Source organism: Oreochromis aureus, linkage group 6 (assembly GCF_013358895.1).
Source record: "Oreochromis aureus strain Israel breed Guangdong linkage group 6, ZZ_aureus, whole genome shotgun sequence".
NCBI classification, from domain to species: domain Eukaryota; kingdom Metazoa; phylum Chordata; class Actinopteri; order Cichliformes; family Cichlidae; genus Oreochromis; species Oreochromis aureus.
The window spans coordinates 26,844,903-26,857,367 of NC_052947.1; the positions used below are offsets into that span (position 1 = coordinate 26,844,903).

The following is a 12,465-nucleotide window of genomic DNA, read 5'->3' on the forward strand; positions in this document are numbered from 1 at the left end:
TGTGTTAGGCAGGCATTAGTTAGGCTTCCATTTGTGGTCAGGACATTGCGTGTGTGTAGATGTGTGTGCTGTGCATCTGTCTGTGTATACTGTGTCAGGTTTGTACTGTAACTGGATGCATCTGTCAGCTCTCAAATATGTGACCTTGGATTGGTTTACCCACTAGATCTCAGCCAGTCTGCTACATGACACCGGTTTAGTGACAGCATTAGCTGAGAGTCACTCTGACTTGAAAAGCCTCTCGAATGTTCTGTCTGAAGAGGGTGCAGTGAGCCATTAAAAGGCTACAAGCTACTTAAAGAACAGCCCCAGCCACCGAGCTGGCTATTATCACTTTTAAGCTAATGAAAAGAAAAAAACAAACTTTAATCTGCATTTTGAATGTGCACGCTATTACTTGTTGCTCGACTAACAGTTCAAATATGTCCTGGAGTATGGCGTGTTTCAGAAGGAAACTGGCCAAAGAGGTCATGTTTTACAGTCTACATTGTGTCCAAGATTTTTATTTTCATGGGACTGAAAAGCTACACACATACAGCAGTGCTCCAGAGACGGACCTCACACACACTTCAAGAGATATTTTCATCACTCTGTTTAGAATGTAAACATACTGCTGAAAAGAAAGTGTGTATTGAAGGTTTATAGCTCAAGATGAAACTGAACCAGATGGACTTGAATGTTTTGCTTTTCTAGCCATGTTCACTTCCTTTGACATTGTTTCCACTTGCATGAATCCCTGACTATCAAACCATAATGATGGAAATGTATGCAATCAGCGACTATCAGCTGCTTTGTTTTCAAATGAGATTGGTGTTTCTGGCACTTCCCCCAAAACAAACAAACAAACAAACAAACAAGCAAACTAACAAACAAACCCCATGAATCTCAAAACTTCATTGCTTCACCTCCGTGTCTGATTACAGTACATGTCGTGCATTTTTTTTTTTTTTTGCCATTTCCATTGTTTAAGTCTGACAGCAAGTGAAATTAAAATACACAACATTTTCTCCTGTGCTTCCTGTGATGTAACTATTTTGATGTTTGATTTACTTTCTAGCAATCAGCTCTGACCTGGAATTAAGGATTCTGAACTAAATTGCCTATATTTACCAGGCTGGTGCAAAGTGTGGTAAATCAACCCATTGAATGAAAACATATTGCTCCCAAATGGTTCCTAAAGCAGCTACTTCTAGTTAGCAGCACATATCACCAGAGGGCAGCATCCGTCCACAAACTCTAGACAGATTTATTGCTTGACTGAAAGAAAAGGGGTTTTGCTACATGACAGTTCTGTATTTCTGAAATAAATCTAACAAAGAGCCTTTTATGGTCTTCATTCATAGAGAACCTATACACAGATGACAGTGCTGGACATGTTTGAGAAAAAAAAAACATCCATGAAAAGGTTTATAGCTGCCGATTAAACTGAACCAGTACAGACTTTTTAATCACTATCAATTATAAGAAGGTGCATTTTCTCTGAGAGTGTTTCCATTTATACATCTCCTTGTGTTCTTACAAAGATCAGTGAAACCACTGTGCATTCTCTCCTAGCCTCTATTGAAGCCAAACAACAACACATTTTATACTGTTATGATTACTGGCTGTCTTCTTATCACCTCTCTGTGGTGTGTAATTTTCTTGTTCATGTCAGCCAATAGCACAAAGAAAGAAAGATAAGCCTTTGGATTATGCAAGATGACTCACTTAAACTGATTCCCGACGCCCTGGTTTTGACAAAAAATCCATAAGTCTCAGTACCTTGTTGCTCCTAATCAGTGTTAATCATTGATTCATGCCTCCCCATGTCCCCCATGTCTGGTGACACCATGATGTGGGAATTCCATTATTTAAATATAACTGGAAGTAAGATTAAAAGGCAAAAAATTGTCCGCGTACTTTCCCAGGCTGTAACTCTGTTGCCGTTGGAGTGTGTTGCTCTACTGCTCTTCTGGGATTCAGGATTCTGTATCAACATACTTGCAATGTATCTGTCAGACACGGTGCTCTTCAAGGAGCATTTGTAAGGCCCGTGTGAACTGTTCCACTCCAGGTAACTGTGGATAGTCAGCCAGCCTTCTTCGTCCACACTTTTACCGGTGTACTGTTTCAGAGATCCATCTGAGAGGTTGCGGGAGCCGTGGAACCAGTGGACATTTCCGTCTGGGTAGACATGCTTGAAGGTGCACGCAGGTCCCATGGTCGTTAATTTACCCTCAGCAATCCGACCACACTCTGCAGGGAAAACCACGAGAAAAGTTTTAAAATGCCCTCAATGTACAAGACGTTAGCATCATTCAATAATCTCATTTAGCACGTAAAACTATTAAAATCCACCAATTTTTGCTATCAGTTGAATCACAAGGAAACGTTTGCTTAATTAAATGTGTTTAACTGCATTTTCTTTGTATTTGGTCTGATATGGTGCCCGTGGTTTCTCAGTGTTCTGGTAAATTTGGAAGTGGAGGCAAAAAAAGAAGACTGCAATGCAAAAGCAAAATAAAAACAATCTGTTTTGTAATAAAACTGAAGTTCAAACATATTACTATGCAATATTATAATTTGCTTTAATAGGAAAATTAAACTGAAGGACTCTGACCTTGTAACTCCAGTTTAGTAGATTCATTGAGTGCTCCTCTGTTGGAGCGTTGCTTACACGTGTATTTTTTTCCGCTCTCTGGAGGCAGCATCTTTTTGAAGATTAGCGACAGCCGTCCATCTTCATATTCACAGGTAAAGTTACTCAGAGATGCTCTGTGCAGTGCAGTAATGTTCCCTTTACTGTCCACAGAACACAAAAGTGTTTCCTCTTTGAACCACTGCATAAGTTTGATTGACATTCCATGATGAACCGACGATGTGTTGCAGTTGAGGGTAACTTGCTCGCCACACTTTGCGGTAATCTTGGGACTAACCCTTAGTTTCACCAACTCTGCTGATAAAGATACAGACAAAGAAAAGTTTCATGTTTTGGTTTTTTGTGTCTTAAAGTTGGAGGAGGTAACACCATCACACCATTATTACATCTTTATTAGAATATTCACCCTTTTACACTAACTTTTAGATTAGTTCAGATAAGTTGATATGATACAAAGCTGTAAAAAAGTTGTGGCAGATATTTCAAAATATCAAAACTCTACTCAGCAAATACTAATTTATAGTAATTTAGTATAGTATAGTAATTTCACATACCTTGTGTTGTAAAAGCAAATGCAGTCAGAAGCCAGAGCATGTGCAATGTTGTGAATCCCATTGTCAAATCTTTCACATTTCTCTGTAACACAGAGAACCATCAAACCTAATTAGCTCTCAGTAAATGCACACTAGGTGTTTTCCTGCAGACAGGATGGAAGGCTGACCTTAAAGCCGGATTCATTAACCAGATGTCTGTTAAGTCTTGCTGTTCACCAAACTGACCTCCTGAGAACTGCTGCTTCTGCATATGCCGCCTCAGACTTCAGAAGATATGAAGTTAATCATTACTTTATGTGGAATTACCAGGAAGTATCCCTGTGAAAGGCGTGGTGTTGAAATCTAAACAACAGTGAGACTGGAAAGGAAGTGTGGTATGTGTGTGTTTGTGTGTGTGTGTGTGTGTGTGTGTGTGTGTGTGTGTGTGTGTGTGTGTGTGTGTGTGTGTGTGTGTGTGTGTGTGTGTGTGTGTGTGTGTGAGTGTGTCAGTAGTGAAAAGAACAGACAAAATGAGAGCGAAGACCTATTCATAAAGCAGCAAAAGCCACCACAATCAGAGAATTGTCTGACTTTCTTTGATGTGCTTCAGCAATCTTCTGTAGCTACATTTTGCTGCATTCATCTCTGATATAGATTTTTTCCCATGGGGTCATTATCCCTGTTTAATTCTGTTCATCCAACCCCGGGGGAAATGCTTTATTGTAAGCTATTATGGTGTGAAGAGCCACTTTCACTCTGTTAAGGACTTCATTGTGTGTCACTGTAAAGTAATGAGTCATGTTATTTAAAGCTGTTATATCATCATGGGAAAGTGACAAGTTCCTGACATCCGCTGGTCACTTACTTTAACCGGGCACAGAGATGGTAAATACGTGATTTTGCACATCATTGGCAAATACTGTTTTCCAGCTATAATAACAATATATAACTTGTATTCAGCAGAAAAAGACCAAAACCACTACTGTGTACTATATTTCTTGTTTTTCTGGATAAAGAAAACAGAAGGAGAAAAGGAATGAAAGCCTACTGTGTGAGTGAGTTAAAAAAAACTCAAAAGGTTTATGAAAGATTTATTATCAAAAGATTTATCATCATTTGTGCTAATAAATTCTGCCTCTTGCAAGATTTATTATCACAAATATATATTTGGTGTTTTGCACAATTTAGTGTATTATCTCCTAAAAGGCTGCGTCAATGTCCAGAAAGTGTACATGATAATGAGATTTCATAGATATGGTTTCATTATGGACGAACTTAAAGCTTGTGCGGTATAAATTTTAGTTTGGATCTCTCCGCTTAATAATCAGTCTTAATTTTGACACTGTGCTCACTTTTTCTACCAATTTAGCAAAAAAACAAAGCAGAAATACTGCTCACAGTTGTGTAACCCAGCTAAAAAATGGAATTAATACACAAAAATCAAGATGCCATTTATACAATCGCTTCATTAGGTACACCTTTACAACTACATGTTAAAACAGATGTCTGATATTTGACAGATATCTGATCTACCAATCACACGACAGCAACTCTGACAACTTGCTGGTTGTTGGTCCCAGACGAGTTAGTCAGCTGACCTAATGGGATTTTCCCACATAACCATCTCTGGGATTTTCAGAGAATGGTGTCCAAAAAAGAGAAAGTATCCATTTCTCTAGATAAAAAGCTTATGAAGCTTATGGAGAGGCAAAAGTAACCAAAATAACCACTCGTTACATCCGAGACATGAGCATCTCTTAATACCCAACAAGTTGGTGACAGTGTACCTGTTTTATGATGGCTGCTCACAACAGGACAGTTTGCCAGGAATCTCCAATGATTTTGAAACTCCTGGCAAAGACAATGAGGTCAGTGTACTCAAACGGCCCCCAACAGATGTGGTGGAATGGAAGAGTCTCATCATGCATATAGAGAAAAAAATTGCATCAACTGTGTGAAGCTATCTTGTCAATATGCAGCAAGATGCCTGAGGAACGTTTCTAGCACCTTGTTGAATTGATGTCATAAAGAATTAAAGTTGCTCTGAAAGCAAAGGGGGACCAAGCTAGTATTAGCAAAGTGTATAAAATAAAGCAGCTGATGAGTATATATGTTTGTCCCAGTAAAGAAGTTTCTTTACTTCACCATTTTGGAAATCTTGTGACTCTTGAAATGTGTTAAATTTGTGTTTTGTAAAATCCAAGATAATGATGCTTGTGTTATAGCAAGAAAGACTTTTATGAGGTCGCACTGACCTTTTATCAAAAAGTTCAGCCTTGAGTCAGTGTGAAAGTATATGCCACATTTTTAGAAATATCCGTAGTTAGTTATAAAAATATTGGCTTTGCACAGATGTCAGATTACCCATTAAAAATCTACAGTTCTACAGAATCCAGTGTGTTACAGTCACCGGGTAACAAAGGGTGACAAAGAGCATCACTAAGTGTGAACATTATTGTTGAGTGAGTGGGTCTTACTGTCATTCTGTATGCACCACTTACTTTTGTTGGATTATAAATTGATTGTACCTACTTTGTTAAATGTATATTTTTGAGAAAAAATAAAAAGGTCTGTTATGGTTATTGCTGCAAATGCATAGTAGATGCACATGTGAATGAACCCAGGTAGAGATCTGTTGCCCAAACAGAATATACAGTCTGGCTGCAAGATGAGAAAATCTTTAATTGTTATTATAATTTATAGTTGTTTTTATGTTGCTTTCTATTTGTGTACCTCCTCTTTGCTCCTACTTATACTGTGCACAGCTAAGTGCTGCAGTCAGGTATTAGTGGTGCAACTTTGCAAATCTTCTTCCATGTTTGAAGGAGAAAGAAAGCAAGAGCAAGGAAAGGAAGGAAAACTCTTTACAGTATGCATTAGCTGTGTTGCAGAAAATGAGCAAACTGAATGTTGTTTGCACGAAGTACCTGCAACTCTTCACTGGCTGCTGTATTTGTGTTGTTTTTCTTTATTGTTCTATCTATGCTTTAAATTCTAAATTCTAAATTCACGAGAAAGGTAACAGCTTTGATGGATATTTATGAGCACAATACACACCGGCTATGATCTAATAAAGTTTATGAAGCAGTTGTGCAATAACAGGTGAGCCTAGTGATAGTCAGCACTCGTCAGCTTGTTTCATTTAGTTCAAGGCGCCAACAGAATCTGTGTCATTGGTCACCCTCTGAATGCACATGTACGACACAAAGACTTCATTAGATTTGTTTCTACAAAAAGAACACATTTATTGTCTTAGGGATTTAACTAGATGCCCATTAACTGGTTACTGTTTATGCCACTTTAATATAGTCCTTAGGTTGTCTGCTGTGGTAATGTTTCAAGATTCAGCTGCCGCGCATACACATTTTTGCTACTTACTCTACATCCATGACTATGTGAGCACCAAGTTGTGCATACATAAATGTAAAGTCTTTGTTTTGCAGGTAATGAGCAAACACTCATTACCTGCAAACTATCTCGTTGTTTAAATCTTCCCAAATTCAAGTTCAGCAAGTGCTCACAGCCAGAGAGCAAGGTATAACAGGAAGGCTGCAGGCTAATGGCAAATATGAGGACAACTCAGTTTGGCAGCTGTCAGTCTTGTGATATCGCTTCGTATTCATCGCTCGAGATATCAGCTGTCTTAATCAGTTAACACTGACAAAATGAAAGAGAAACACACAAACATAAGCTACCTTACCTAAATTCCCCGAAAGTCCCTGAAAGCACCCACATTGTTGTTTAACATGTTATTTATGGTTACCAAACAAGTGTAAACATGTCATCTTTACAGAAGATTTGAGCATATTAAAAATGCATATTAAAAATGCAGTGCTTGTTCAGTGTAGCCTATATTAATAAAGATGTTGAAATCACTTGAAAGCATCACTGAAGAGACAAATAGCGATGAGGTACCCAGAGGAGTTTGGTAGAAGGAACCACAGGCTCACCTCTTCAATCATAATCTGTTTAATATTTGGTCAAGTACAAAGTGAAAGCAAGTGAAAGGAGTAACTGAGCTGCCATGACTGAACTCAAGCATGTTATGAGCAACTCAGTAGTTGGAAACCGCATTACTATAGCTTAAATCATACTGTACTGCATGAATACCCATTGAAAAGGACTGACAGCACTGGTGCTGACTCTATAGCAATGCAAATGTGGTCATAAATAATAATATTAAGCCAGAGAAAATGTTGGAGACTGTTTTCTTATCATTTTAGAAATATTTCAAAAACCTGACCTTGCTGAAAGACACACATACCATTTGACGTGTTTTTATTGACCCTGGATTACAACTTTTTGACCTACAAAAGCTAGTGGGCTTTTACCCAGAACTAAGAGGTGTAATCATACCACTCTGGTTTTAGCTTCTTTACACAGGCTCCCAGTATGTTTCAGATTTTATTGATTTCTTTGAGACCCTTCCTGGCCTTGCTCACAGCTACATCTCTGACTTCTCAGTAATGCATGCTCCAGTATGTGCCTTGAGAACCTTGGACAGAGATGTTTTATCTGTTCAAGGAGCCCTGCTGAAAAAAAAGAGATTAAAACATTTGGCCCCAAGGCTCTGGAATGATTTGTCCGAGGAAATCAGATTGGCTAAGTTGGTGATCTTTTTGATTTCTTGTTTATGACATACACTGTTCTGTATCTTAACTTATTTTTTTATTGTTTTTATGGCATTTAATTGGACTTATTTACTAATTTTAACAGAGTGCAAATTTGCTCTTAAGATGATTTTCTCTTTTGTATAATCTGTAAAAATGACATGATCTGATATTTATGATTTCCTCCAAATATTCAACAATAAAGTGTTATTGTTACTTTGTAATATAAAGATGTTAAAAATAGGAATGATGACAAATAATATAAAATAATATGGAATTACATATACTCACCTATGTCTGAGGTCTGAGGCTTTGAGGCCAGTGGGAATTTGTCCCCCTAGCAGCAGGTTCATATTTTAGCCTCTGTGTAATCTGGCTTTAGGCTATTTGTATACACATCCACACACATGCAATACATGAACACAGAACGATACACTTAAAATCACTGAGTCTCACATTCCACCGGAAAAAAAAGCAAAAGCAAAAGTGAGACTCAGACCTCCACTTCCCTGAATGCCGGCAACACTGCAGCTTAGTAATGTTGAGTTTTATCCTGTACTTAATTGCTGTCTAGAACAGATTACACATAATGCCTAGTTTTATCTGTGGTTTTAGCACGATTTACAGAAAAGCTGCAAAACCACTCAAGTTGTTTAGCATCTGGTCTCTGGCATCAAATTAGGTTTGACAGTTCCTGCTCTCAGAAAAATAGAGCATTTGAGTCCAATTCAGCATTTGTTCCAAAAGTGATTCATCAGGTAGATTTGGCTGCAGTGAGGTGAAACCAGAAATGCTAAAATAATATCTGAATAGACTCCATAGAAAACTGGGAATTATGGTGCTTGTGCATATGCCAATTTTACTCACGAAATCACATCAAAAAGAATTAATCAGAAGGTTTAAATGCTTCTTGTTTAAAGTTACTTTAAACAGGATTACATGATATTACATGAGCTTCTGATATCCCATTGCATTAGAGCCTTAGAAATGCTGGTTCAACTTGAATCAGTAATTTCTCTATATCTAATCCCTGTTAGCTGCTGAAACCTCCAAAGCTCCACTAAGACACTAAGCGCTAGACCAGATTTCAACTTTGTGGTCATTTTGTATCTCTCGTGGTGCCCTTAATATTTCAAACTAAAGAGAGACCACTTCCATCCCATACAGTTTTATTGTTTATTACATTACAATTCTCATTTCTCAATGTTACGCTAGGAAATTGGAAATAGGTGCAGTGATTATTTGAAAGGTGCAAAAACACATGGTAGACTTCCATTGCGTGTGTGGTTTGATGGTATTGCATGGTGGATGAAAATCTGTTTTTACTTTTCTGTTTTTATAATTCCATCAATTTCGACAAGATGCCCAACACCATTGGCTTAAATTAAACACCACGACAGGGTCCCCATCATGTTTTAGAGATGGCTGTATAGAGTCACTTTTGTACTTTTTGAAGACAATTCGAACCAAAAAGTTGAGTCATCAATCCATAAGACCTGTTGCCACTGGTCTTGTGGTTCTTGTAGACTTGACTTGTGTAATTTGGCATACCTCAGCCATTTCTGCTGTTTCTCTTCCTTAACAATGGCTTCTTCTTCCAACTCTGTTGAGGCTTCAGCAAACACTAAAGCAAACACTGACCAACTGTGGGGACAGATGGATATGCCACGCCGTTGTGGGTGCAAACGTTCTATTTTATAGTTACCAAACTGTGTTACTGGTGGCATGGTTTTGTAGATTCAGCTAAAGAAACATTTGTTGCTGTGTCAACAGGTGCTGGATGGCAGGCTTATCTGCTATACTACTTAACAATTAACTCACTGACCTCACAATGAGAGCAGTAAAAAAAAGTGTGGTGTGTGTTTGATTGTGCTACATATTTCCAGTTAAAAAAGATTTTCTCTGCATTATGTATGACTGAACTGAAGCATGTTATGAGCTTTATGTTTGAGCCTGTCAGGAGCCTGGGTCTCTCGACCGAGCATTTTGAGTTCCTTGTGTCTTTTGTATTATGTTTGATGTTTAAGGTTCTCTTTGTATCTTAGTTTATTTCATATTGTCCAGTGTTCTAGTTTAGGTTTCATGTATGCTGTTTAGTTCCCTGTGTATTTAGTAATTTCCTCTCGTATAGTTGACCTCTGTGTCTCCCTGAGTCTCCCTGTGTTTCCTCCGTGGTCCTTTCTGTGCTCCTTTGCTTGTCACTCCATGAGTTTTGTTTTCAGTTTCATGTATTCAGGTTTTCCCCAGTTTAGTTATTTCTTAGTTCTTGTCCTCACCATCTCCACCTTAAATAAACTCAGTCCTCATACCAACCTCTGCCTGCACTTGGGTCCTCACTTTACCTCCACACGGCCTGCCTCGCCAGCCATGACAGAGATTAAGTTCACTTTTGAACCAGGTTAAACACATTTGGACATTCAAGATAAATCTATTGTATTGAGACTGACCCAAGACAAAGTGGCCACCAATTCATCATTTATAAAAAACAAACTTCAAAGCTAAGCATGCTGTAGTTTTATTGGTTTTCCTGAACGAGATATCACTCACAAAGCTGATTGTTGCTTAACTTGGAACCACTGAGATGTTACTTGGCTATTCAAACATGATCACACAAACATTTCTAGGTGGAACCATAAAGACCTTCCGATGATAACATGAAATGTGGATTTCTTGTTGAGTTACGCCTTTGTTCAACACAACCTGACTCATAAGCCTCAACATAAAAGAACCTAACTTTTACTCCAGTGTTCTGGTCATACTGTAAACCAATGTTAATCAACTTGAATTTGAAGATCCCTAGGTTACATAATCTGTTCAAAAATTATTAATATCTATTCTCTCTCTACAGCTTTGATACTGTATGCTCTGGATGGATTAGATACATAGATGCTATGACCTGCAGGAAGTCCCTGAAGTAAAAACATCAAATACTTCTGTTGCATCTGAACAGCAAATACAGCAATTCCTTGCTGGGAATCTTCTTCTTCTTTTAGTAGTTTAGCTAAGACTGATGAGAGGATAAGTGAGATACCAAGATAAACAAAAGACCTGTGTATGCTGTTTACTAGAAAGCAAATATTTTACAGTAATAAATTAATTCTACATGAAATCCAGATGCTGAGAAGCCTCTGCTCACAGAGCGGAAGCAGAAGCAGGGACACAGACAGTGATCAGCAAAACAAGAGCAACCCAGCAGAGGATTCTTGAGCAATAGACATAAGTTTATCAGCTGAGAAGATTCATAACAACTCAATGATTAAAACTGCAGAATAAGAATTAAACTGCTGTTTCCCCCATCAACAATAAGTAGGCTGGGTTTTTTTCTTCTTTTAAATTCCTTTAATGCTAAATTCCTGGTGTGAACATTTTACACCTACTCAATATGAAGGTTATTTTTCTTTAATACTGAGGTCTGCTTTTTGCTGGCTTGTCGACTGCCTTGTTTACAATTACCAGGTATCTGACAGATGTATGAGGACTTTGTGAAGCAATAACCTCTAACCACAGAATGCTGTTTAAAAATTCCCCTTCACTTAAAAGTGAAGTACAGCACAGTATTCATTACCTACTGTGTCATATGTGATATCTCTAAAAAATGTCACTTCTTATCAGCTACCAGGTTTATGAACACATTCTTGTTGTTTTCCTCAGTCTTACTAACACACCTTCAGCTCACTTGTACTTTGTCTTTATTTCTTTAGTCTCTGCAGTCAAACATTAACCAGTTACAATGACGGGAAAAGAAGATTTTAAAAGACTATTAAATACATACGCTGAATATTCTAAGCAACAATTCTTAATGTTCACATTACCTTTAATTTTGTACTTTTTTAGCAACTGCTCATTCCGACAATTATTGTGGATAAAACCATTAGTTGTGTGATTTCCAAAAAGTGGTGAATGCAATCGATTCTATGATCCTAAAATGAGAGCCTTAAATGAGAGTCTAGGAGAACAAGAGAAATCCTCAGAGTTTTAAAGAATTTGTTTCTCAAGCAAAGACGTGAAGCAGCTTTCTTTGCTAGAGTGATTTCGTGCAGGTAGCAAGTCCCACTTCAAATCAAATTGAGCCAATTTTCCCAAACTCACAGGGCAACCTCAGGGCATCTCTGCAGAAAACTAAACTCTAGTCTTTCACTGTAGTGTGTTTTTAGGGGAATAACGTTTGAAGGGACTAGTGTCCAATGTGCAGTGTTGGGGAGTAACGGAATACATGTACCGCCGTTACGTATTTAGAATACAAAATATGAGTAACTGTATTCCGTTACAGTTACCGTTTAAAAAGGTGGTATTCAGAATACAGTTACTTTGGTGAAATAAATGGAATACACGGCGGTACTTCCTTGTTTCATATTGTCGCGGGTCAGGATTGTTTGGGTTTGTTTGACAGCTACGCTCTGTTGTTCCAGGCGGCAGCGTTACGGTTGCCATGGTTACAGGGTGACGCTCTCTCTCTCTGCGTGTTTCCTGGGTGAGAGAGCGCATTTTTGTTGTTGTTGTTGTGCTAAGCTAAAAGGCAGAATGCTACAGGCATAGCTCTAAAGCATGTAGCCTGATGGGCAGTGTAGTCCGTGCTGCAGGGAGAATGGACTGCCATACACGTTATGTGTCTGTGAGCGAGGGAGGGAGAGAAAGAAAAAGTCCGAGCTGTCACGGAGCAAAAACGGGAGCTGGAAGCATGTAA

The 12,465-nt window shown here is 38.3% G+C and overlaps 1 protein-coding gene across 2 annotated transcripts; it reads right to left on the reverse strand.

Annotated features, from left to right (window-relative positions):
- Nucleotides 1-487: 487 nt before the first annotated feature.
- On the reverse strand, nucleotides 488-3,454 carry LOC120440464. 2 transcript variants are annotated; one of them, XM_039613043.1, is made up of 4 exons: nucleotides 3,360-3,454; nucleotides 3,193-3,274; nucleotides 2,600-2,932; nucleotides 488-2,235 (listed from the first exon to the last, which is right to left on the reverse strand). In XM_039613043.1, exons 2-4 carry the CDS (start codon nucleotides 3,251-3,253, stop codon nucleotides 1,847-1,849), a joined length of 783 nt encoding a protein of 260 aa, XP_039468977.1. In that variant the 5' UTR covers nucleotides 3,254-3,274; nucleotides 3,360-3,454; the 3' UTR covers nucleotides 488-1,846. The 2 variants fall into 2 exon arrangements, with proteins under 2 accessions (XP_039468977.1, XP_039468976.1); XM_039613042.1 differs by having other exon boundaries at nucleotides 2,600-2,935.
- Between the last annotated feature and the right edge of the window lie 9,011 nt (nucleotides 3,455-12,465).